The sequence below is a fragment of the Ochotona curzoniae genome, unplaced genomic scaffold (genome assembly GCF_017591425.1).
Source record: "Ochotona curzoniae isolate NIBS_2020 unplaced genomic scaffold, NIBS_Ocur_1.0 scaffold_4701, whole genome shotgun sequence".
NCBI classification, from domain to species: Eukaryota; Metazoa; Chordata; class Mammalia; order Lagomorpha; family Ochotonidae; genus Ochotona; species Ochotona curzoniae.
In genome coordinates this window covers 80,257,414-80,284,459 of record NW_024467122.1, presented here as the reverse complement: position 1 = coordinate 80,284,459, position 27,046 = coordinate 80,257,414, and the positions used below count along the sequence as shown (strand labels likewise).

General features: G+C 43.7%; 1 protein-coding gene across 1 annotated transcript in view; it reads left to right on the top strand.

Moving 5' to 3' along the window:
• The window catches only part of SCAPER (S-phase cyclin A associated protein in the ER), a 312,499-nt gene that overhangs the window by 120,261 nt on the left and 165,192 nt on the right, over window positions 1-27,046 (top strand). Inside the window, exon 21 of the mRNA XM_040969720.1 lies at window positions 14,796-14,932. Coding sequence (XP_040825654.1) covers window positions 14,796-14,932 — 137 coding nt within the window. The remainder of the gene's footprint in view (window positions 1-14,795; window positions 14,933-27,046) is intronic.

The window sequence follows — 27,046 nt, the reverse complement described above, 5'->3', positions numbered from 1 at the left end:
TGCAGGAAGCTGCATCTGAAGTTGGGTGGGACTTGAACTGGCACTGTGATGTGGAATGCCTCTGTTGCATGTAGAAGCATGTGCTGTGCCACAAGGCAGGTGCCTGTGTATGTTTTCTAGGATCAAAAATGAGTTCTGCTTTTAAATACATTCTAACATTTAAATTTTTATATATATTGCTGGAGAAATGTAGCTATGTGTAATACTTTTTAAAAACATATTAATTGCACAGTCTGTTCCCTGTGTAACAGGAAAGTAATAGTTCTTTTTATTTGATTCCTGAAAATTATGAACAGGCCCTTCATGAGGATCTTACCTGTCATTTATTGGATGTTTATAACCTGTAATTTATTTGATGTTTATAAATACCAAGTTAGTATCTTTCCCTGTGCAAAATGTGCTACATATATGATTGACAGAAAAAAAATATAATTAGCAAAAGCATGAAGACATCACTTTGAATGGGATCAGAGCTGGCCTCTTCGGTGCCTGGCATCGAGGTGGGACAAGTACAAGGCTTCTCCTGGCATTGGCCATCGGGGTCCCACTGCCTCATGCCCTGTCGGCCCAGGCATGTCCCTGCCCTGCTCAGCTCTGTTTGTAGAAACTGGGTGCTTTCCCCTTCGTTTTTCTAATTAATTTATTTTAAATGAGTAGGGTTTTTAAATTTTTTATGATACATATTTTGAAGCGAAGAGGAATCCTCCCTCTCTTCTTCTCTCTCCTCCCTCCCTCTATCCCCTTCTCATTAGTTTTCCCCAAGTTGTTTCAATAGCATAATCCTTCATTTCACAGTTGTAAGTTTACCTTTTCAAGATATAAATGTATTATGGCATGGCAATTAGAAGAAAAGGAAAATAATGTAATATAAAAATATAATTAAAAATAAAAATGGAGATCCTGTTATTACTGAGGAGTAAAGACAGATGCTGTGCGCAGCAGTGCTAATCTCAGTAGTGCTAATTCCCAGTGTGCTAATCTCAGTAGTGCTAATTCCCAGTGTGCTAATCTCAGTTCAACTTTCTGTGCTCTGTGTATTAGTTGTTGCAGATCAGAGGGAACATTTGATGTTTGTCTTTTTCAAACTAGCTTATTTCACTAAGCATAGTGGTTTCCAACTGGTCCATTTGTTGTAAATGGTCACATTTCATTCCTTTTTTATGATTGAGTAGTATTCTATATCACATATGTACCTCAGTTTCATTATCCATTTATCTGCTGGTAGGCATCTCGGTTGGTTCCTTGTCTTAGCTATTGTGAACTGCACTACTGTAAACCTGCGGTTGCAGGTCCCTCTCTCATACACAGAATTCATTTTGCCTGGTTATATTCCTGGGAGTGGGATGGCTGGGTTATATGCTTCCAACTCTTTGTTGAATGTTTGTCTTTTAAACAGAAGAATCACATCAAATGAACAAATTAAAGGTCACTTCACTATGAAACTCTGAGATTTTTCCTCTTAGCTCTGTAGGATTAGTTTAAGTCAGTTTGAGAAATAGCTTATACTTTTTGAAGAATGTTTACTTTCCTTGTCTTCATTTCGTCTCTACTGGTACAGCTTTTCTAGGTGTGGGTATGTGCATGTGTTTGTAGTGCAAACATGCACGGAGCTGATTTTGAATTCATCCATTTGCACTTGTTAGCTCCCTGGCTGTTCAGCTCGCTCGCATTGCAGCAGTGATGTGCAGAGAGGATGTGGCTCCGTATCTGTGCCAATGCAGGTGTCGTCGTCGGTTCTGGTTAAAGAAGTTGTAAATAGCCACTTAGTTTCAAACGTTCATTTGATCCAGTAATTTAAGCCATATTTCTTTAATTCTTACCCAGCCTCTTTTGAACCTCCGTGTTGGTCTCTACAGTGGACTGTGTGTGTGCATCCCCTAGATGATGTGTGCTGTGACAACATTTGCAGACTCAGGGAAACAGGTCGTCAGCGAGTGTGGAGCACCCCTCAACAAACAAATGCCCCAAGGGAGCTGTCACTTTCTGTCCTCTCTGCCACGTGAGGGAACCATGAGAAGGAGCCTCCAAGCCCCACGAGTGCTGGCACCCACATGCCCAGGTCTCAGGCTTGCCAGCCTCCAGCACTGTGAGGGCCACACACAGTGAAAGCCTGAGCCCTCCAGGCTGTGCATTCCAAACTGACCAGGCAGCTCTGATCCTTGCCTCTGCCTTTGAGGTGCCATCTCTGTGTGTCTTGTGAAGGGAGAGGCTTGCTTTTGGCTTAAATGTTGACGTTGATCCCACTGGTTGTGCCATCCAGTGAGGGCCAGTGAGTTAGCCATAGTGTGTGCTTTGGGAGCAGTTACATGAGGAGCCTGGAGGAGGAGGTGGAGTCAGAAGCAAGGCCTGCCTCAGGCTTTTGTAGCATCTATCTAGTGAAACACTCTTCCCTAAGGGTGCCCTGCGACCTGAGTCATTCTAGTAGGCCCACTTTGTGCAAACTATGATTGGATTATATTTCTGCCTTCCTAGCACCATGAACACAAGATTGGGTCTTAAAACATATCTATCTGTCGCCATTACCATGGCTCAATGGCTAAATCCTCAGCTTGGAAGCACTGGGATCCCACATGGGTGCTAGTTCATGTTCCACCTGCTCCACTTCCCATCCAGCAACCTTGTTGTAGTCTGGGAAAGCAGTCGAGAGGATGGCTCGAAGACTTGAGATCCTGCACCTGCATAGGAAACCCAGAGCTCCTGGCTCCTGGCTTTGGATTGGCTCAGCTTTGGCCTCTGTTGCAGCCACTTGGGAAGTGAACCAGTAGACGGAAGATCTTTGTGTCTTATCTCCCTAAGTATGCTTTTCCAATAAAAACAAATACATCTTTAAAAAACATAACTGTGTGAGTTTGAGGGCCATGTCCTGTTGAAACCACAGCGTTGCTGGACTCCCCCTGCTGCTGCTTGGTGTGCTGTCAGAAATGGGTGGCATGTGCATAATCTTGAGATCTGTCACATGACAATGTCTGAGAGAGGAGTGAGGGCATGAGAGGTGGAGAGAAGCTTGTGTAGAGAAGCCTTTCTGCCTTAACTGTGAGGATCATTGACATCTAAGGTATTTTACCTCCCCAGTTGATACAGTTCTCTTTAAATTTGTTTTGTTTTTATTGCAAAGTCAGATATACAGAGAGGAGGAATGACAGAGAGAAAGATCTTCTGTCCACTGATTCACTCCCCAAGTGGCTGCAATGGCTGGAGCTGGGGCTGTGCCTGTCCAAAGCCAGGAGCCAGGAGCTTCCTCCTGGTCCCTCATGAGTGCAGGGTCCCAAGGCTTTGGGCTGTCCTTGACTGCTTTCCCAGGACACAAGCAGGGAGCTGGATGATAGCAGGGCTGCTAGGACATGAATTGATGCTCATGTGGGATCCCAGTGCACGCTAGGTGAGGAATTTAGCCACTAGGCTACGGCACTGGGCCTGAGACAATTCTCTTAACAATGGATTGGTTTGCTTTAATTGTTTATTTTTGTCTCCATCATCTACAGTTCATTGACTGACATTATAGTTCCCAACTGGGCATTGATTGGATGAGCAGGAAAAGGCCGTTTCTGACCAAAGTTATTGAATTTTATTAATCCTTACTTTGTCATCTTGGTTTAGCAGAGGAAGCCCATTTTCCTTCATCAGGAAAATAACAAACGTAGAACAGAACTTTCACTAATATTTTAATTAAGTTTTGTCTTTCAGAAAATTTTTGAGTTACAATTTTAGCATCAAACATTGAGATAGTAAAACTCCTTTCCTGCTAACAAGATGACATTTTTTATTTGAGAGCCAGAGCTCTCATCTGCTAATTCCCTCCCCAAGTGCCTGCAATTGCTAGGGCTTAGCTGGAGTTGGAGCTGGAGCCTGGAGCCCCAAGTACTGAACCATCACCTGAACCCCATGCCCACCCAAGTCTCCCAGGGTCTGTATTAGCAGGAAGCCAGACACAGGAGCCAGAGCTGACACTTAGAAGCAATACTTGGATGTGGGTTTTAGGCATCTTAACTGCTCGGCTAAATACCTGTTCCTGAGGGGAGATTTTTAGCAGCCCAATTTAGTTTTGCTAATGGTGAGGCTCATTAAGACATTATATTTCTCCTTGAGTTTCTTCTAAGTTCAAATCAGTTTCATTGTTGATAAGTTTGCATTTTTCAGTTCCTTGCTTTGTTTTAAACTACATCCTCCTTTTGAGTTTTTTTTTTTTTTAACAAACTATATATGATGGCACTGGAGTATATTACACAAAATTATTGCTTCTTAATGCAGGAAATTTGTAAATTGGGTAATTTGTATAGTTTCTTTTAAACTTTTTCTGGATAGTTTCTAAAATTTATTTATTTTTATTGAAAAGGCAGATCAGATTTAAGGAGAGAAAAAAAAAATGGAGAGAGAGAATACAGAGAGAAAGATCTTCTGTCTGCTAGTTCACTTCCCAAATGGCCACAAAGGCTGGAGCTGAGCTGATCCACAGCCAGGTGTCAGGAACCTCCTCCGGGTGTCCCCAAGAGGATGCAGGGTCCCAAGGCTTTAGGCCTTCCTCTGCTGCTCTCCCAGGCCACAAGTGAGGAGCTGGATTGGAACATGGGGCATTGGGACACAAACTGGCACCCATATGGGATCCTGGCACTTTAAGGGAGGAATAAGCCGTTGAGCCATTGCCCCCGGCCCAAAGCAGATTGATCAATTGATCTTTCCTTTCCCTTTCCTTTTACTTTCCTTCCTTCCTTCCTTCCTTCCTTCCTTCTTGCCTTGTGTGCTTTGTTTTTGAAAGTGATACCCTCCTTGAATCTCTAAACAAACTCTTTCTAATATGAAATAACTAATCTTTATATGATGCTTTCTCTTTTGAATAGCATTTGGATAATATCCATAGGTACTTCATTTGATATGGCTAATTCCAGCCAAGAAATCAGTAATTACAAATCAGCTTTTAATGAGGTTCTCTGAACTCTTTCTGGGGTATAATTTTACAGCATAGTTTTATGGAGTGTTATAGATCAAAAGAATAGTTTATACTGTGGAACCTTTGGGCTTTATTCCAAGTCAAACTCTGACATCCAGAAAATCTGTCCTCTGTAACATAAGTAATTATCATGCCTTCTTCACACACAATAGCCATGGAATCCAGTGTTAGTAAACTGAGCTGAGCTGGTGGGTCATATCCGGTGCACTGCTTCTGGGAAGGTGCTGCTCCAGATCCATGGCAAAGTGCTACACTACAAGGCTACTTGGTTGCTCACTGAGTATTCCTTTATTTTTTCCTCTCAATTTTCCTCCTCCTCCTCTTCCCAGGCCCCTTCATTTCTTTCCCGCCCTTCCAATCTTCCCAATTCGCTCTTTTCTCACCCTCATCATCCAGAGAAACCAAAGAATGGGAGTCCCACCCCTCCTCAGGCCTACACCTTTGCCAGTGTTGGAGGCAAGCAGCCCGGGAGTGTCGTAGATGCCACCTCTTTTGCTTGCTTGTTGCTGTGCCATGCTTAAGAGCTTGGAATCCCTGCTAAAGTTTTTAAGAACTCAAGAAAAGCAGTATTTGATTCTTGAGTAAACTGGACTCATTGAATTATAGAGTTTATTGTCAATCACGAGGTAATGCCTGAGGTTAAGAGAAATATGTGTCTGGACACTTTAATTTTTTGAAATCCAATTATATGTGTAGCGTGGCACCCTCCCTGGCCTTGAAAATTGGCTTTTAGCTCCAAAGAAATGAACTTTGAGGCATAACATTAGCTTTCTATAAAAATTTCTGATTTTCAGATTAAAATGGATTTGTACTGAGGTCATGAAGTTCTGGACCCTTCTCTCAAAGCAGATCTTGAAACCTTTCAGCCTGAAAAGATCTCATCCTTGAAAATTCTCAGTTCTTTGAAATTATGGTAGGCACCTAGTTTGCTTAAATATGTCACCGTTCATGAACTACATTTATTCAGAAAGAACTCTTGCGAAAACTAAACATGGCAGCTTAATAAAATCCTGTATTTATGTTTATATTTTCCTGTGTCTCTCATTTGCAAACTTTTCCTTTCTTTCCCAAAGATCATGAACCTATCTGTAGCTCAGAATTTTCATGTCCCCTTTTTAAAAATAAAGAAATAAGGAAGGCTTTAGGAGGAATCTGATAGAATATCAAGGTCATAAACCTCAGGATGAGTTATTTCATGTAATGCAGTAAATTATGTTGGGAAGACCAGATCTTCGTTCTAGTATGCCATAAAAGGTAATTAGAAGAATAAGAAGGGTCTAAACTTTGATGAGATCATGTCTGCCTAGCTATTAGTTTCCTGATGTACCTTATTAGTATTTCATATTACAACAATGTTGTTTAAATAAGAACTCAACATGGTGACTTAAAAATTTGGCTTCAAATTTCTGCTTATGTGTTGAATTAGCCATCATCAATTAGCTTTGGGGCTTCTTGTATCAATATTAGAATACCGGACAAGGGGAATAGTAGAATGTCCTGTGTCATTTCTTTGTCTTACTGGTTAGGAGACTTAGCCCACACTTAGCTGCATCAGGTCCGGGGCTGGTCTGCAGTCTCTGCCTCTGGCTCAGGCTGTTTGCTGGCCACACCTGGGACTGCCCCTCCAAGACTGCTGTGTGATGGCTGTCAGTAAGAGAGTAGCATTTGCAAGCAGCAGGATTCACTGAGGCGAAAAATGGCATTTTTTAAAATTAGGGAGGAAGGATACAGAGTGGAAGATTTTAGGTCATTTTGAAGACAAGTAAGTGAATTGTAGCTGCTTTGTCGCAGAATATATCTTTGCCTTCACTTGTGCCTGTGGTATAGTAATTAGAATTGTGAGTTAAGAGAAAAAGCAAAAGCTAAGTGTGTTTTATTCACTTGCACTTGTTGTTCTACAGAGTAAATTATCCTACAGCATCTATGTCTTTTGCCAGTTGTCTGCCTTTGAAGGGCTTGCTTTTTCTTGAATTTCCTGCCGAGCATTAATTTTACAGTCATTAAATATTCACATATTCTCTTCATTGAAAACCGATGCAGAAAACCAAGGCAGTGCCTACTATGAACATTTTGATCTAATTGTTTTTCTGATTTTTATATATGATCTATAAATCTCACATATATATATATATATACCAACAGCATTGCATATAGCTGAATCCCGAAGTTTTATTTCATATGCCCCCAGATTTTATCATTAATATAATTTAGAATTAACCAGATCCATATTTTATCATACTAATGTATTTGCCATACTTTATGTAATTAATTTCCAGTTGTTGAGGCTTTGTAATAAATCTTACCGCAACAAATGTCTTTATAAAGAGATGGTCTTGTAACTTCACTACAACCTTAAGATTATTTTGGAAAAATAAGATATTTTAAAGTATCTTCTTCCTCTTTCTCTCCCCTTCTCTCTCTTTTACCTGAGCATATATTCAGTAGATTAATAGCCTGGGCTGTGAAAGTGGTTGGCCGAGCAGCAAGGTGAACCGTCAGAAAATGCAAGAACACAGAACAGATACAGGGGTGCTTGTCTGCAGATTGCCCCTCTGGGGGACTGGGGTGGCTGCAGCTGCACAGGATTTGTGGGGGGAGGTAGGGCTGGCTGCTGTATTTTTCTGGTTTGCTGGTCTGTTAGGTGGCAGTGGGAGAGAGGGTTTTCAGCAAGGTGAGTTTAGGAGCTAACTGAACTTACAGCAAGACTGGAATGACGTGAGTAGGAAGAAAGCCCAGGAAAGGAACCAGTTTTGTGACCTGAAGATGAAATCGAGTGAAGCGAAGCATGTGCTGCAGTCTCGGGAGCACGGGAGCATGCGTGGCGCTCAGGCATGCCAGACACTGAACCCGGAAACGCGGAAGGTTTCAGAACCTGCCTGCTAGTGGACAGATCCTGCCCTGTCCAGATGATTGGGCTGTGGGACAGGGGACGGGTGCTAGAAGCTTTGCCTTGCAGGGGCTCCAGAGAGCAGAGCCTGGCTTATTGGGTTCAGTGGTATGATTTAGGGGGTTCACATTGGATGTCATTGGCAAGCTACTGGTTCAAGCCACTGGTTAACCCCTGCCCTGTTCCACCGTCCACTGGGCCATCGCAGACACATCACTGTAGCATTGCTGGTTGGCATTTCTGCAGATTGTTTTCTGCTTTTTCAGCCGTTTCAGACCTGCAAACAACTAGTTAATATCATTGCAAGTCTGGTTTCTCAGAGGTTTCAGAGATTGCACTGTCGCAGTTTCACTTACTTGTTCACCAAGCCAAGTGCTGAATGAGAAGATTCATGCATGTGTATTATTTTTCCTCACTGAGTGACTGTTTGTGGGTTATTACGAGGAGTTTAAGCATGTGTCACAGTGTAGTGAGAGAAGTATAGCAAACCTCTAAGCAGTCATTACCATCCTTACAGCGACAGCCCACACTGGGGCCTGCCCTGCTCACATTCTGTCCAGTCCCTCCACATGCTACATGGTGGCCGTTCCAGACACCATGTCCTCATGGCTGGCTTTGTCCTGATGAATGCCCTCACTGGCTCTGAAAGTGATCCGGGTAGCTTGTAAGTGAAATTGAGACCTTGTCACAGTCATCTCGTGTGACATTTTAGCGTTTTGCCTTTTTTTCCCAGAGTCATTTTAAATACATAAATACACATGTGCATATATGTTTTAGGTGCTCTGTGAGTGTCCTCATTTTCCTTTGGAGCCTGTGCAGTCACATTGCCACCTCCAACTGCCCAAGGGACTGGGAAGCACTGTGACCGTGGAGCCTGGTGCAGCGCAGTATATTTCTCTTCCTGCTCTGTTTCTCTTGCTTTGAGCAGGCGAATTGAGAAGCTCAGTCATGCTCGGGTTTGACCCATTTGCTAACATGTGATCAGGGTTGAGTTCCTTCGTTAGGGTGAACACACTGCCTGGTAGTCTTTCTGTTTGTGGGATTGATCATTGGTGCCTAGGTCTATTAATTCAGGGATGTGTGAATATTCTGAATTTCATTTTTACTTTTTAAGGGGAAATACATGTATAAGGGGATGCTTCCTTCATCTGCTATGTAATTACTAAGTGTTGCGGCTTATGTAGGAAAATCAGGCTAAATTTTTGTAATTTCAAGATACTGTGTTGATTCCCTGTTGTCATTGAAGGGTTTCTGATTTGTGTGTGTATGAGTATGTTGTGTAAGAGATGGGGAAAGGGAAAGATAAAAGGAGACAAATCATGAATCCTTGGATTTAAACATTGTAGATGGATTTCAGTCATTTTCAGGTTTCTTTTTTGAAGCTCTATTATGCCATCTTTAGGGGAGCCAGAGCCTCTTAAAGTTTGTTCTCAAGTCATTTTACCATGAGCATCATTATGCTTGATAGTTTCTTTGCTACCTAGTCTGGCAAGATCGTTAGCCCTGACACCTCTAGTGAAAGGAAGCCCTGATGAAGTCAGTGGGAAATGCTATTTGAGGACCATCTTCAGTGATGCTCATTGCTGCTGGATTGGTGGTTGTGAGTACAATTAGAAAGTAAAGAATGAAATTTATATTGTAATCCATACATCCATACCGAACCTGTATGCACATATGTAAGTACATATGTGTGTGCACATACATGTATCTATTTTAATTTCTGTAAAGCAGAGGCAGGAAACCCTTTTTCTGCCAAAGGCCATTTGTTTATAACATAATTTGCAGGCCATGTACAAAAGCATCAGTATAAAAAGTAGCCTACTCTCAGGGTGCTAAATCTCGAGGTCCCACGTCTGGCTGCCTCAGCAGTACCAGCTCCAGTGACCCCGTGGGCTGAATCTTGCCCTGCCCAATGCAAAGGCAATTGCCTCTTGAATCCTTGCATTTCTGACACAGGAGTGCCCAGGTCCTGCTTACCCTCTTGGGCATTGTATCCTGGTTCTCATTTCTCCCAAAGCAAGCCTTCAGGTTCTTGAGGACATAGAGATGATAAAAGAATTAGATCCCTAATCTCCATCACTTTATCTCACATCACATACACAACAGTCTGAAATAAACCCACTAACACCCCCAGAGTCATTCCCAAGAGCAGCCCGGCATCGTTCTCGTGTTTTCCCCATCTTAAAAATGTCAGGGCTGGGCCCAGTGCGATGGCATAATGGTTAAAGTCCTCGCATTGAACACGCTGGGATCTCATATGGGCACCAGTTTTAATCCCGATGGCCCTGCTTCCCATCCAGCTCCCTGCCTGTTGCCTGGGAATGTAGTCAAGGACGGCCCAAGACTTTGAGACCCTGTACCTGCGTGGGAGACCCAGAGGAATCTCCTGGCTTTGGATCAATGCAGTACCAGCCATTGTAGTGCTTGGGGAGTGAACCATCAGATGGAAGATCTTCCTCTCTGTCTCTCCTCTCTGTATATCTGCCTTTCCAATAAAAAATAAATAAATCTTTTTTTAAAAAAAAAAGTAGCAGAGCTATGAGACCTCTGAGGTGCAAGCATTGCATGCCGTCCTGTCTTCTTGCCAGACCTGGGCCTCAGGCCTGTGAGTGCGAGTGGAACATTCACCACTGAGTCCCCATGTCTGCCTCTCCCCGCGTGTTGGTTTCCCTGAGATATGGCGTCTAGTAGACTGCTCAGGAAGGGCTTGTGCAAGTGACTCCGTGTGTGTGTGTGTACACATGTGCTTGTGCTGATAATAGTTTATTTGTGCTGGTTGTGATTGAAGGTTAGCTTTACTCAATGTGAAGCTGTGCCTGCAGTATAAGCATCCCCAGTGGAGGCTGGTTCGTGTCCAGCCTGCTCTACTTCTGGTCCAGTTATAAGAATATACTGTACACTATTAGTGTTCTTATTAGATATTAGAGCTAGAAGAGATTTTAATCTTAGTTTTATTTCTCTATATTTTGTATAACCAATACTTGATTGAGGAAAAAAATTAAATTCTTGCTTGATTTTGGTTTTGAGATTTTAGAAGTTAATGTGAGTACATGTTGTATGTGTGCATTCTTGTGCGTGTATGTCTATATGTGCATGTATGTGAAGGTGTGAGAAGATGCTTTGTTAGATGTGATTTTTGGTAGTTCTAGGTAGAATCCCAATTGTTTTAGATATTTCCTGCTGTTATGTATTAGGATCCCTAATTGATTCTGCTAGATATGTAAATTATGTTTATATCCAACTGAAAATAATAAAATTAGGTGTCATTTAGAATACTCTTTAGTGCCCAAAGCTGAAGGTGTAGCTTAGAATGTTCCTTCACACAATTGAAAGTGTCTTTAAATATTCTTTTCTTTAGTTCAGTGATGGAGATTCCTAGAGACTTGGATGCATGGGTAGTGTAGGGGGAGAGAATGTGGAGTACAGCATGAAGTTTGGTCTTGTGAAGTCAACCAGCTGTGGTTTTGGCCTTGAGGCTGTGGCCAAGGGTGTGATTCCAAACCTGTCTGGAGTCTGCGTCTGTGCTTGCTGAGCCTCTATAAAACAACCTCTGGGAGCCTGTCTTGGACTTGTGTGGATGACAAGAAGTAGCCCATGTGGTATGGTCAGCCTCAGCTAATTGTATACTCAATGCCCAGTGAGTGGTTCTGTGGGTAGTGATTTTGCATGTGATTTTGCCATAAGTCCTTGATATGAGAAAAGACTTCACTTCTCTTTCTTTGAAAAGAAAGAACTGGGTTATTTTTTTTTCTCAAGTTGCCTTTGTGGGTCTTTGTGTACTTATCACTTATAACATGGCTTTTTATTAGCACAGAGATATGCCAGTTGACAGGCCTAGTTTGTCAAAGAAAATAATTCCTACTGTAAGAGAACACTCTCTTCCTTTGGCAGTGGGTTTGTGTGGACAGATACTTTGAAAAGTGAGCACTTTTCTCCAGCCTGGCGTGCCTCCAGCCTCATCTCTAAGGGAGCAGTCACCAGTGTGGTCACTTTCCTGACTGCGGAGGCGGGTCATGATTTCAGACTTCAAACTTTAGACCAGTTGTATGATTCAATGTCTCAGTTTTCTTGTTATTGAAATGAGGACAATAAAAATACATGCCTTCTTCAGTATGTTATAAGCATACTTCTATGAACGAAATGAGTGTTTTTAATCAAGTTCTGAACTCCATTTATGTTGCATAGTAAGCCTTGATAAATACAGTCATCAGTTGTCATTACCTTCCCTCTTTGGTTCATTCACTGCCACTTGCTGACCAAATTCCTATCAAATGCCAGACACAGCTCTAGAACAAAGTCAGGGGGGCTTGCATTCTAACAAGGGAGACCACCAGTGGGCACAGGATGGGAGGGTGCTCGGCAAGACCTGCAAAGTAAACCAACTAAGGAGGTGGCTGACAGAGTGGAGACCATGCTGGATTCTCAGAGGAGACTCTTGCCGACTAGGAGAGAGCTTACAGAACTTATAGTGACTGAGCCTAGGTGATGGTGCTGGGGAAATGGGCCTGCATTGGGGACACGTTTGAAAAGAGAACTGAGAGCATTTACTGACGTGCTGGGTGTGATGCCAGCACATGTTATGCCAAGGAACGTGCCACGTACTGAAGTAGTAAACATGAAGAAGAGCTCCTTTGTGTCTGTGAGGCGTGTGGAGAACGGTGCTGTCCAACATTCATGTGGAGTAATGGCGGAAACACATCTTGGCACACCTTGAGGTGCTGATGTCAGTAAGTGGAATTCAGGAGAGAAGTTCTTATTTGTAGGGGTAAAAATGTGAGACTTGTCCTTGTAAATGTTATTTCAGTTGACTACTTGTTGAGTGAGTTTGGACAAAGGAGAGTCCATTGAAAGACTAGGGGACGTTGACTTTTGGTGGCCTAGAAGAGCAGAGGGCCTAGGAAGGAAGGGTGCAAGGGGTGTCTCATAAGCTGGGAGGATGGTTGCCATCTGGAAGCCTGGTGAAGGAGGAAGAAGGTAGGAGGGGCTGATCTGCATTCCTAGCAGAGGACAGCCAGAACTGAGAGCGGCCATCACTGTTGGTGACTTTGACAAGGACAATTGGTAAAGGGTCCAGACTAAAATGACCCAAGGGAAAATGAGAATTAAGGAGGTAGAGATGGAGAGAATACTTTGTTCTGCTGTTTTTGACAGTTTTGTTACAGAAAGCAGCTGGAAGAGTGCATACAAACACTATTTTGAGATGATTTTAGTAGAAAAAGAACCGATGATGCAGAAAAAGAGGAGAAAGGTGTAAATATGAGAGCAGGAATATGTTTCAGTGTTCAGAATCCACTGAAGTGTGTGGCCCCAAGGGGACCCTGCATGTCCCTGCAGCAGGAGAGAAGGCTAAGTGCAGGGGCACGGGTACAGACCTCTTGGTAAAGCTGGCTATCTTTTTAAAAAATATTTATTTACTTTTATTGGAAAGTCAGATTTACAGAGAGAAGGAAAGACAAAGAGGAAGAGCTTTCATCTGCTGGTTCACTCCCCAATGCCTGCAACAGCCAGATCTGAGCTGATCCGAAGCCAGGAACCAGGAGCTTTCTCCAGGTCTCCCAAACGGGTCTGACATTCTTAAAAGAGAACACCCAGACCCGATTTGGTAGCCTAGTGGCTAAAGTCCTCATATTGCATCTTCTGAGATCCCAGTTCTAATCCTGGTGGACCTGCTTCCCATCCGGCTCCCTGCCTGTGCCCCGGAAAAATAGTCAAGAATGGCCTAAAGCCTTAGGACCCTGCACCTGTGTGGGAGACACAGAAGCTCCTGGCTCTTGGCTTCAGATTGGCGCAGCTCCAGCCATTGCGGCCACTTGGGGAATGAATCAAAGGATGGAAGATCTTCCTCTTTGTCTCTATTCCTCTTTGTATATCTGACTTTCCAATTTAAAAAAAAAAGGAAGCTAACATAGGAGGGAAATGGTATTGAATTCTAAGTGCTGCAGCAAACCAAACCTCTCCCCCCTCTTTTTTTCATTACTTACCATGATAGTTTTGTGAGTATAGGAATTTTTTCTCCTCCCCATCTTCCTCTTTTGTCCTTCCCCGGTACCATTATTCCCCAAATGAATACAGTATGTAGTTCCTTTAGTTACAGCTACGAGGTAACTTTCTGCTATGTAACGGCATCATGCCGTACACACTTTCACCAAAAGTGGATCAGGGTACCTTTCCCCTTCATCCTTGCCAGCAGTTGTTGTTTTTTGGTTTCTGTATAGGCCATTCTCCTTAGAACTAGCAAACCTCCTTACTTCCATTCTACTGTGTCATCTCTTTCTGAGATGACTTCTTCCTTTTTTCCTTGCTTTCTTACTCTTGGCTCAGACACAAATGTACTTTGTATCTGCACCCACAGTTTCTGACCATTCTTCAAGTGGTGGCAAGACGTGGTATTTCTTAAAGTCTTCCCTCATCATCCTCAGTAAACCCTGATTTTGTTTTGTCTCGAATGGATTATTGTTTGTTATAGTAGATTTGCTTTTTTTAAAAAAAGATTTATTTATTTATTTAAAAGAATGGCAGAGATCTTCCATCTGCTGGTTCACTCCCCAAATGGCTACAACAACCAGGGCTGGGCCAAGCCAAAGCCAGGAGCCAGGAACTCCATCTCTGTCTCTCACATGGGTGGCAGAAGCCCAGGCACTTGCCCCATCTTCTGCTGTTTTCCAAGGCACAGTAATAGGGAGCTGGATTGGGGGCCAGACCTCCAGGACTCCAATCAGTGCTGCGATGTGGGCTTGCTGGGTGATGTTAACAGACCACAGCTGACCCTGTGTACCGGTATGTTATGTCTTAGGCGAAGTAGTTTCCTCAATAATTTCCACACCAGTTGTGGAAGTGAGTTTTTCTTGGGGATTAGTTTTGGTTTTCAATTCCATAAGTTTGTTTACTCACTGTGGTCCCTAGCAGTCCTGCGTTCTTCCAACACCCTCAGTGTGCATGTTACTTTCTGTGTTGATTTTGCAGGAGCATCTTTCCCTGAAGAAGTATATTGTTGACATTGTAGTTGAAAGTGCAGCTCCGCCAGAGCCCCTGAAAGATGGAGAAGAGAGGCAAAAAAACCGAAAAAAAGCCAAGAAGATCAAAGCCCGGATGAACTCCAGGTACTTTAAATATCCTTATCAAGAAGAAGAAAATCCTTAGTGGTGCACCCTTTAATGTAAAGCCGAGGGAGGCAAAAATAAAAGTGTAAGTTACTTGCTTTAAGCCAGGTTTGGAAATGACATTGATGAGCCTAATTTATAGCCACTTTCTTTGATTGAGAAAGAAAACTGCATATCGATCTAAAGCCCTTGGTTTCACCTGTTAAGAGCTCTTCCTATAATTGGATGCCAAAGCTCTGCCAAATTTGCGCCTCTTCCAGCATACAATAGTATGTGTAAGGCTGGGTAAACCAAGCCTATTTTTCTTCCCAACTATTGATTTTTAAATGAAGTATCAAAGAAAATCAATAGCAATCAACAAATAGAAGTCTGCTGGCTGCAGAGTCAGATCCCGTGACAGGGGGTAATCAATTTGGTTGCCTGTCACAACAAGAAAAAAGTTCAAGAAATATCTTCAAGTGGAAAGTGAGTCAGCAGACCTGTAGTTTGTCATCCGCCTCCAAAGTGACAACTGAAGAGCAGACAGCTGTGTAGTGGCTCATTATCTCCCACGCCCCCGTGTCACCCGCTGACTGATGGCACCTGTCTTCTCCAATAGACAGTGCTGTGCCATTTGACAGACAGTGTTCTGAACGTGTCTTCCTCCTCTCATTCCTGGACATCGTGAGTGTGGAGACGTTGGACTCCTGTGGCTGTGAAGGGACAGAGCTGGAGAGGTGGTGCCTCTCTTTGTGGTTTCCCTGCTCCGGCAAAGGGCAGCCAGGGTGTCCAGTTCATCCTAGAAAGTCAGTGAGAACCTAGAATACTTGTTTATGCAAAGGACAGAAACAGCTTTTTGGATCTAAGCTTCTGAAGTCACTGCAAGACTCAAAGACGTGCTTGTGGGCGTATGGCAGGACTCTGAACATCGTTCCTAGGTTCTGCAGAGAACTTGCTGATCTGACACTTGACTGCTTCAGAGTCTGCTCTTTGTTCTTATTTTTTAAAACTTATTTATTTGAAAGGCAGAGTTGGAATTCCTTTTTTATTTTTTTAAAGTGTTTATTTTCACTAACTTTAGGGGTAGAGGGATACAGGACAGAGAACCTCTGTCTACTGATGGACTCCGCTGGTTCCTGCAGTTAGCCATGGCCAGGCCAGACCAAAGCCAAAGAGCCTGGACCTCAACTTTGGTCTCCTGAATGGGTGGCAGGGACTCAGGTACCTGAGGCATTCTTGTAGTCCCCCAAGGCACACCTTCTCTGGAAGTGGGGGCACAGCAGGCCTGTAAGCCAGACAACCTAGCACAGGAGGCAGTCGTCCCAAGCAGTGTTGGAACTCCTGCCCACCCACCCCTCTTAGGCCCTCACCCTGTCTACACGCTGGAGTCTGCCAGCGCTGTGTCTTCAGTTATGCACATGTTCAGTTTATCAAAGGCAAACCTGTGCTGCCTTTCCCTGCAAGCTCCCCATTCCCCGGGCTCTTGAACTCATTCTTGACCTCTCTGCTATACTTCACATCCAGTTCAACTATACTCATTGTTTACTTTGCCTTAAAATACATTTAGAGGGATGGCTGTGTGGCTGCCAGTTGGGATGCCCTTATGTCTCATCAGAGTGCCTGGAATTCAGTTCCTGGCTATGGCTCATGAGCCAGCTTCCTGCGGATGCTGACTCTGAGCGACAACAGGTGGTAATCTGGGTGACTGCCTTCTTGCCCTCCATGGGGAAGGCCTGCATTGCACTGCTGGCCCTGGTGCAACTGTAAGCGTTGCAAGCATTTGGAGAGCGAGCCAGGTGATGGGAGCTCTCTGTTTATCTCTGCCTCTCAAATAACGATAAATAAAATACATTGAAAATTTGACTATCCCTCTGTAACTTAATGGCTCCCCCCACCAAGTTCAAATTTCCATCTCCTCTCCCTTCCCCTGCCGGATTGCAGCGGTAGCCCTTTGAGGGAGCTCACAGAGCACGTCACATAGCTTCTAGAAGCTCAGGCCTTTCACAGTGGAGGGCTCTCCTCCTGTGGAGCCTTGCGGCTGGCAGCCTCACCTCCTGCAGTGTGCGCTTCCAGGGAGGCCATTCTGAAGCATCTCATTTGTTGCATGAGCATCTCATTTGTTGTGTGAACTGAAAAAAAGAATTAAGTGGAAAAAGAATCATAGGGAAAAATACCTATAACTCTGGAGCTACTGACATATTGACATGTATTTCATTGACCAGAAAGCTGGGTATAAGATGATTTTTTTTGTGTGTGTTGAAGTGTGATTTCTGTAAGTGAAAGGTAGAGATAATAACGTGTGGACTTTTTGGAGTTCTGAGAATCCAGATAGCCTCACAAAGCAACAGCTCTGTCAAAGCTGAGAGCATATGCACAGTCCACCCTTCCCCTGTCCCCCAGGTCCGTGGTCCCTCCCAGCACACCCGGCAGCCAGTCACATGTTCACTGTCATTATTGCTTACATGTTCCTGTCCTAGGGATTCCTGGCAGGGAAGCCATGCTTGCCTGCAGTGTGTCCATGATTCTCATCATGGTTCGTGCTGTTTCTGTCTGTGCTGTGTGGGTTTCTTGTCACCCCAATTGCTGACTGTATCCCCTGGATATGTGTAATACTAACATTGCTTGTCTGTTCGTCTATTGATATGAAGTTTTTTGTTCCCCGTGTTTAGTACTTACTAGGTTTCCAGAAAGTCTTTGGTGAAGCCTTTATCTTTATGTCTTTGGGTGAATGCCTAGAACTGAACTTGCTGAGCTTTGCATTGTGGTTGTGCCATTGCACATGCCCACTGGCGGTCTGCGTGTTCTGGTCGCTCCTCAATCTTACCAGTAGTGGCTTTTCTTAGTGTAAGACTGTAGCTTGGTTCTAGAGGGAAAATAGTGGTATCTCATGGTCATTGGAATCACATTTCCTTTGTGACTAATGATCAATCCTGGGCATCTTTTTATATGCTTTATTATTTTATTATTGTTGCTATTCGTTTACTTGAAAAAGAAACCTACTTGCCACTAGTTCTCTCCTCAAATGCTAGTGACAGGCTGGACCTGGGCTGGAGTCTGGACCCGGGAGTTCAGTCCTGACTTGAGCCAGCACTGTTACCTCCCAGTGTCAGTGTTAGTGCTGAAGTGGAGTCAGGAGCTGGAGCCAGGAAGCTAGTGTCAGCACCTCAGTGTAAGATGCAGGAGTCTTAGCCATAGCAGATGCTCCTCCTGTGCCTTGTGGTCACTCAGTGTCTTCTCTAAAACCAGTCTCAGGAAGTTTTTGTCATTTTGCTCTATATTCCAGTTCCAGCTACAAGGTCTTATAGTTTCTTCTGAGTGTGGCACCTGCCTATATACATTTTCTTAAGAATAACATTTGTTAACCGGGGTTTAGTTTTTAGCAAGTATATTTTGTCAGTATTTTCCTTTGGGGTCTTGTGCTTTCTGGGTCATATCTAAGAGATGATTGCCAGAACAGAGGTTAAAAAGTAGTTTCTCGGTTTGTCTTTCGACGTACCTGCTAGCGTTTTCTTTGGCATTTATGCTAATGACTTGTCTCAAATCAATGGCTATGACATGAATATAGTTTCAGGTTTATTTTTTTTTTTCACACTGGTATCCTATTGTTCCAGCACTGTTTGCTAAAGATTTTTCCTTTTGTTTTATTGTGTTAGCAACTTGGTTTAAAACAAATCTTGGTGTTTGAGTCTGTTCTGTATTCTGTTGCATTAATTTCTTTTTTTTAATTATTATTACATTGCATTATGTGACACAGTTTTTTAGGCTCTAGGATTCCCCCTACCCCTCCTCCAACCCTCCCCCATGGTGGATTCCTCCACCTTGCTGCATTGCCACAGTTCAAGTTCAGTTGAGATTCTTTTATTGTTGCATTAATTTCTGATTTTCCTTTTGGATCCTAGATGAAAAAAAAAATACATGTCAGACTTAATTCATTTGGTTCTGTCTCTGGATTGTCAGCACTGGGGACATGAACTGGCACCCGGATGAAATGCTGGCGTCGCAAGTGGCTGCTCTACCTGCTGCACTGTGACACTGCCCCTCTCTTTCTCACATTCTTGGCACACTGTTCCCATCACTGTCATTCAGCATCCTTTTTCATGTCTGACAAAACCTCTTACTTTGAAGTCTGCTTAGTCTCATAATTAATACTACTCTCTCTACTTTGTTTTTGATGTAATAGTAAATATGTCTGCTTATATTTAATATGCTTATAATTGTCATGTAATTGATTTTTCCCTTTTCATCCATCCTGGCAATACCTTTGATTTAAAGTTTTTAATTAACTCACATTTAACGTGATTATTGCTATAATTGTCTATTATTTTGTGTTAGGACTTCTGTTAAATGTAGCTTCCCTCTGTTTTCAGTGTGTGTGTTGGATTTATTTGCTCTAATAGAATTTTAACATTTGCCTATACATCTTTAAGCCATCATCGTATGGCTTTAAATGCTACTGTACCAGTTCACTATTGTTTTATTTATTTATTTGACAGGCATGGACTGGAGTGGGGATAGGCAGGCAGGACTCCCGTCACTAATTCCTGTAGTGGCTCTATAGCCCAAGCCAGGAGGCAGGAACTCAGGCTGGATCTCCCCCTGGGTGGCAGGGTCCTAGGTACTTGCGTTCTTGGCTGCTGCCGTCTAGAGGTCCGCATTGGCAGGAAGCTGGAGTCGGGAGCCAGATGCAGGTATCCAGCCCAGACACCTGTGAGCTACAGGAGAGCTCATTGGCTTCCTTTTAGCCATCAGCTAAATGCCTGTCCCAGTTCTATGCTGCTTTAATTGTAATTCTAGAAACTGACAATAGCAGACTTCCATCACTGCCTCTCCCATCTTTTGTGTTGTGATTCTCATACATTTTAATGACCATACAGTTTCCACAACACATTATTACTAGTTTTATTGAAATGACTCAGTTGTCTACATTTTAAAGAATCTAAGAAGCTATGCCCCATGCACCTCAAATCTTCGTGTTCTAAAATTTCATTTGATATCTTTTTCCTGCACATTAGTACTTCCTTTAGGATAGATAGATAGTTAAGTTCAACTGACAGTAGGTTTTTCTAGCATTTGCTTGACTGCAAAGGTGTATTTAACTTCCAGGTTTGAATGAAATTCCGAATTAATGTTAAATTCTGTTATGACTGCTTTTTCTGCAATTTTTAAATACCTTAAATATTGTTTTAGGAGAGTGAGCGATTGAGGAACAAGAACACACCCCTCTCCGCTGTTTCACTCTCCGAACGCGGACAGTGGTTAGGGTCCAGACAAGCCCCAGCTGGGGTGGGAAGTTCCTTGAGTTGTCAACGGGGTGGCATCAACAGGAAGCCAGAGTCAGGAGCAGTGCTGCGGCTTGGATCCAGCTCTCCCTTGTGACATGTGGGCGTTGTAACTGGCACCTTAACCACGAGCTCAGGCCCTGCCCATTTCAGCTTTCATTGCAGTTTTTGTTGTCCTGATGATTTGGGCTGTTTCCAATGGAACGGGAGCCTGTTCTCTTCACCTACTAAGATGTTCCTTTTTCTCTCTTTCTGTTTGATACTTATGTCCCTTTTCTATATCTTGCTTTTAATCACTTCATAATGTCTTGGAATGATTTTTCTTGGTGTTTATTCTACCTGGCACTCATTTAACTTTTTGAATTTGTGGTTTTGTATTTTTCTCCAAATTTGTGTGAATATTGATTTCTTCAAAGAAATCCCTTCTACCACAGTCTGTTCCTCTTCCTCTTTGGGGATCCCAGTTGTGCTTCAGGTGCAGCTTTCGGTGGTGGTCCACAGAGCTAAGCCTCCACTCAGCGAGACGGCTCTGATGTGACCGTCATCCAGGACAGGCTGCGTTTGCTGTGTTGGGTTTTTAATCATGGGGAATCCTCCACGTTGTTTATAGTCTTCAATTTTACCTATTTATAGTTTTCATTTGTTCTTATATTCATGTTTTCCTTTAACATGTGTATGAATTGATTTGGAGTCCACAGTCACTACTTTTTCTGTTACTGTTTAAGTGCTTTGTCTCCTGAGTATTGGTTGCACTCCTGGATTTTTGCCTATATTAATTTGTGATATTTTTATTTTGTGCCTATATGGAACAAGGTGACACGTTGTTCTGTTTTTTGGTATTGTTGTTTTCCTTACCAGAATGTGAATTGTTTTGTTCTGTCATGCAATTTCGTTTTTCAAACTTGTGGGTCTGGCTAAGTCTCTAAAAGTTAAGTCTGGTTAAGTGTTGGCTGGATTTAAAGTAACCTTCAGTTTGAAGGGTTAGCCTCTTGGCCTTTAAGGATTCCCTAACATGGCTGGTGAACCCTGGGCAAGCTCCAGTGGCTGCTCAGCCATGGTTCCTTGGTGTTTCTCTGCCCAGTTGGCGGAGTCTCACTTTACTCATTGTCAGGCTCAAAGGGGAAGGCTTCCCTGCCGCCATCTCTGTCCCTCCCGCAGACTCCGACCCACCTCTGCAGCCCCTAGATTTTGCTTGCTGTGCTTGGCTGCCTCCCCCGCCCCTGCAGCTCTGTGCACATGCCCCAGGTGGAAAGGCAGAGTCGGTAAGGGGTCTCCTTTCTCTGAGTGTTTACAGTCCTGCCCTGTCCTGCCTGCCAGTTGCCTACTCATGAAAAGTCAGTTTCTGTATTTAGGAATGTTTAGGCATAACGCAATGGCCAGAATGCCAATACTGTTTACTCCACTGTAACTGGAAACACAAATTGCCAAACTCTCCTTAAAATTATAGCGCTCACCTCCACTCTTCTTTTATCTAACTCAGTTTTTCCCTCTGTCTTTACGTCGGTTAAGTTCTCCGTATGTTACTCTGTAATATGTGTGTCAGACCGTCTTCATCCTGCTGGAATAGGAGTTCTTGAGGGTATTACTGTTCTAGTTTACTGCAGGCATGTGGCAGGTGCTCAGGAAACATTTGTTGAAGGGTTACGTAAATTTGGATTTCATGAACCTTGTGATTCATCTCCAACCTTTTAGAAAGAGTGAGAACTCAGAGGATTCAGGTACAGGGCGCCCTGACCTGTTCCAGGTCTCAGGGTGCCAGTTGAAGATTTGACCTAACTGGAGAATTAAAACCAGTTTTGTGTCCTTGTTCTGCAGGTGGTGGGATGAGACAAGGTGTCTGTTGGCAAAACCTGTAAAGCACGTGTTATCACCTGTGGGTGTATGCTCTAAACCTGCTGGGGAGGAGCCCATAGCAATTCCGAGGGGCTGGTTGAAAGATCTGATGGGCAAGTTTTTGCATGAGTCAGGAGTTTGCTTGCTCCTGGAGTTTATGTGGTAGAATTCCTATTTTGGCAGAGAGATCTGAGAAAAAAAATGAGATGGTCAGTTCAGCACTTCCAAGCTGACTGGGCTGTTGGAAGGGAGGCTGGAGAAGTGAAGCCGTGGAGCCAGGGAGGGAGGGAGTCACAGGGCAGAACAGTGTGGGTCCCGGACTTCCCTGCAGCTGACTCTCTGGAGTCTGCGGTGTGGACACCTGAGGACTCAGCAGGATTACAGATGCAGTCTCTGTGGTAGTAACTGACATCAAGAAGAGGTTCCACCGCAGGGTGGGAGAGGAATAGGAGAGGAAGGCAGAGAGTGACTATCCACATGTACATGTGGGCAGTCACGGCGAGTGTTTGTGTCCACACAGATGGAGATACAAACACACACAGAGAGTCTGTGTTGACTTTATGTTAGTCTAAGTTTAGATAGGGTTAACTTTCATGCCATTGTTGGCCAAAGAGCCTAACCATGGAGACAGAGACCTCAGCTGATCAGAGGAGAATAAGGGAATGATTTACAGCTTCAGAAATAGTATAGGATTCTGCCTTGGAACTTGAGCGAAACTTAATGTCAAATTTAATTGTAATCTTGTATTTGGCACTCATTCGTATATATTTTCTGTATTTGTTGATTTACTTGATAGCCTGAAGGAATTTCTAATTTCTAACTTCATCAGGTTTGTAATATAGTAACAGATACCTAATGCATATAAAAAGCATTTCTGTGAGGCTAAATGCGCAAAGTAATAAAATAAGTGTGAGTTGAATTGCAGGGTGACACAACCACACAAACAGGAATGTTGGCTGTTACTGATTGAGCTGCTCTTATGTCTACGGTACTGTTCACAGAAAGGGGGAAATATGGCCATGATGAAGATGGCATAGGAGTGCTCATTGTATTGATATTCCTTAGAACTGAAAGATGACTAACGGATCGAGGGATGGCCCCTGATGTTTCTTGAAGACTGTGTAACATGGGCACATTGCTTACAGTTCGTGAAGTGAAAATAAAAGGCAAAGATGGAGGCAGAGAGAGTCATTAAATCCATGCCCTGCAGGGGAGAGCGCGGTTGTCCTTGAGATGCACTTGGCTGTGGGATGAGGAAACACTCTCGCCTCTGTTGGGTGAAGCCGTGTCATTTCTGCGGTAAAGCGGGTGCTCAAGCAGGGCTGTCCTTGGTACCAGTGAGGGGTTCACGTATTCCTCTCAGGACTGGGGAAAGCCACTGTCCTGAGCAGGCTGAGTCCTTGCCTGCCACGTAAACCCGTCCCTATCGCTGCTAACTCCAGCCCTCATGTCTGTTGGGCTTACGTTTGTCATGTTAGAAATTAGAAGTGATTAAAAAGAGTGAATCACTTGTAAATAATGAATCCAGTACTTGTTGGCCTGAACAGCGTATTTGATTTAAAAATTCTTCCCAATAAAAAGTTGGTAAGAAGGGTTGGATTACTTTATGTTTTCAAAAGTTCTCTAGTAATCTGCCTTTACAATAGCTGGCTTCTCTCGTCCATTGCTGTCTTCCGTCTGCTGTGCGTCACTGCCCCGTCCCCTCTGTCTGCTGGTAAAAGACCCAGATGTAAATGTCGGGACCTGGGGTTGTTGCCTCTGAAGGACTCTGACCCCAGGGCCAGACCATACAACTTCCGGTCTGCTCCGTGGGAAAGCACTCCCACAGGTTCCAACAGTGGGAGGAGACACTGATTTTCCACCCCTCCTGGCTAGAACACCTTCCCTCACAGTCCCGAGTCCTCTGAGAAAGCTGAGGCCCTGAGCAGTGGCCAGTTGGTCTGGATTCACTTGGTGTTAGTTAAGCAGTATACGTTTCACTAGCTGCGGTTTGTGGATAGTCAGTCCCGAACTATCTTGGTGCTAGAAAAGACATTAAAGAAGTGAGTGAGTTTTTATTCCTTCAACCTACAAATGAGGACGGTTTAGGCTGATGAACAATGATTTTCTAAAGGCCCACGCTGAGTCAAAACATCCTCACAAGAAGTGACTGGACTGCGGTTTACTAAGGACCAGATTAAATACTAAACTGTGGAGATGCTGATCTGAGCTGCAGGGGTGTGTGTTGTGGGAGGGCCCGAGACCTGACCCGCAGCTATTCCCTGGGCCTTGACTGGGCACAGACAGAGGTGAGGTAGCTGAGGGGCAGTCACGGTCAGGGATCTTCCAGGGAGAGCCCAGATAGTACACCCATAGTCACTGTCTATGAATTGGTATTTGTTTTTATATATAAGAAAACAATCTCCTAACTTTGCCTTCTGAACCAATTTGTGCTAGGATTAGCCGAGCTTGACTGCCCCCTGGCGGTAGCATGCTAAGAGTAGAAAAGTGTGTGAGGATTACTAAAGAGAAAAAAGCCTCAAATGTCTAGCAGCTGGAGGCTGTAAGTCCCACTTCACACAGGACTGAGGTGGAGATTGGCGCACTCCGCAGGGTCAGATCACAGAGAGCCCTGGTTAGCGGCTTCCATGGAAAAGAACCCTAGAACTCACCTGTGTGACAGCATCAGGAAACTGATGACTTTGTCATCTGTGCTTTGCTGAGAAGGTTTAGAGGGGTGTTGAGACTGAGCCAATGTGCCTGGCTATAGGAGCCCTGTGCCCACTGCTGCCACACAGAGGACCAGAACAGAGCAAGGGCCATAGGTCAGTGGCACTGAGAGAAAACGTCAGTGAAGGGATGGGGCGTCCTTAGAGAACTGGCCAAGTCCACACAGGGGAAAGAAGCACATCGCATCCCCTGCTGCAGCTCCCAGGCTCGGGGAAAGGGCCTTCCTGTTGTCAGGAAAAGGCTGGACAGAAAGCTCAGTAGCCCCATCCCTAACTACAGGAGAATGCCACCATCCTCACAGACTGGATCCAGGCCAGAAAGCTCCCTGGGCCCAAGGCAACTGCTTTACCCATGTGCCCATCACTCAGCTCCTTGCTTGAGCTGCTCAGGCACAGCCACCACCAAACTGCATTGTGCCTGCGGAGCTGGGAGGCGGCCCTGACTGCCACCAGCAAGCCTGAGAACACTGAGAGGGAGCCCTCCGCTTCCAGCAGCCTTGGATTGCTGTGTGCGAGCCCTGAGCCCCGAGTGAGGCTTGCTGCTCTGCATCATCAGGGGATGTTCCCCTCCGTGTCCCCAGGCTCCAGGCCAGCAGCGGCTAGTACACAGCCCTGCAGGACTCCTGGTGGCCAGGACGTGAGCAAACAGCAGCACTCTTGCTCACCCTGTGGGGCCAAGGAGGCACAAAGAAACCAAGAGAATCCGTGAACAAAATGATAGGAGTTCATCCTTACCTATCAACTTTAACCTTGAATGTAAGCAAATTAAACTCCCCCAGTCAAACGAGACAGGAAAGAGCCCACGGGAAACATGCTTCCCAGGTAAAGCGACACATAGGTTGAAAGTATGGTTCTGGGAATGACTGGCTGCAGCTGGAAACCAAGAGCAAGGAAGAGTGACTGTAGCCTTATCAGATAAAACATATTTTCAATCAAGAACTGTAGAAGAGAAGGAATGTCATTACAGGAGTAACTCAGCAGCAAGATGTAATAGTTGTGATTATGTATCCACCTAGCATAAATTACCTAAATATATAAAGCAACAGTTTTTTAGCTCTAAAAAGAGAGTTATATTGCAATACAATAGTAGTAAGGGACTTAAACATCAGTTTTCACCAGTATGCAGATAGAAAATCAGTGACACATCTGGATTGGACCACATTCTAGAGCAAATGGACATTAACAGAAGGTTTGGTCAGTGCCTGCAGGATGCACATTCTTTTCACCAGTACACAGAACGGTTTCCAGGTTAGGCCTTCCAGTAGACCTCATTGGTCCTCAATGGATTTGGAAGAACCATGCCATGTATCTTCTCAGGCCACAACAGAGAGCAACAGCAGAAAATTTACAAATACACGGAAACTGAACAACATGCTCCTGAATGGATGATGGGTCACAGAAGAAATCAAAAGGGAAATAGAAATTTCTCAAAACAGATGAAGGAAGTTTATAGCAGTAAGTGCTTATTTTAAAAACATGCAAAGATTCTAGGCAGCAGCTCAGCAACATACTAAAGCAAAGATAAAACCCAAAATTGAGACAAGAAATGATAAGGATTAGAACAGAAATAAATGAAATGATCAAAATATAAGAAAAAAAATGTGTCTTTTGAAAAGAAATATAAAACAAAATAGACTATTAGCCAGTCAAACCAAAGGAAAAAAACTAGAGATGAAAGAGGAGACGTTATAAATGATACGATAGACCTGCTGTATACTAGCAAATTGGAAAACCTTGAAGAAATGAATAAACTCCTGGACACATAATTTACCCGGATTAACTCAAGATGACACAGAAAATCTCAACATATTATTAAATGTAGTAAGAATTAAAGCAATAATTAAAAGGCTTCCATTAAAGTCAGGACCTGATAGCCCCTCAGCTGAAGTATGCAAAACAAATTCCAAAGGCCTAAGAAGGGTGACACTCTGCCAGACTTGCTCTGTGAGGCCAGCATCACTTTGATACTAAAACCAAGGATACATTGCAGAAGAAGCACCCCAGTATCCTCTATTAACATGCAGGAAATTTCAAGAAAACATGAGTGAATTGCATCCCATAGCATGTCAAACAGCAAATTAATAAAAATCTGACTACTTTGCCAAAAAGCTATTAGAACTAATAAATCCAATAAATTTGCAAGGTACAAAATTGGCATGGGTAAAGCAGTGTTTTTAATATACCAGTTCTGATCTTGCTGAAAGGGAAAGCAATCCTGGCTACTAAATATTAAGTTTAGGGACACATTTAACCAAAGAAGTGAAATATTTCTGCAGGTAAATTGAAGACATTGATGATATGAATGAGAAAGGAAG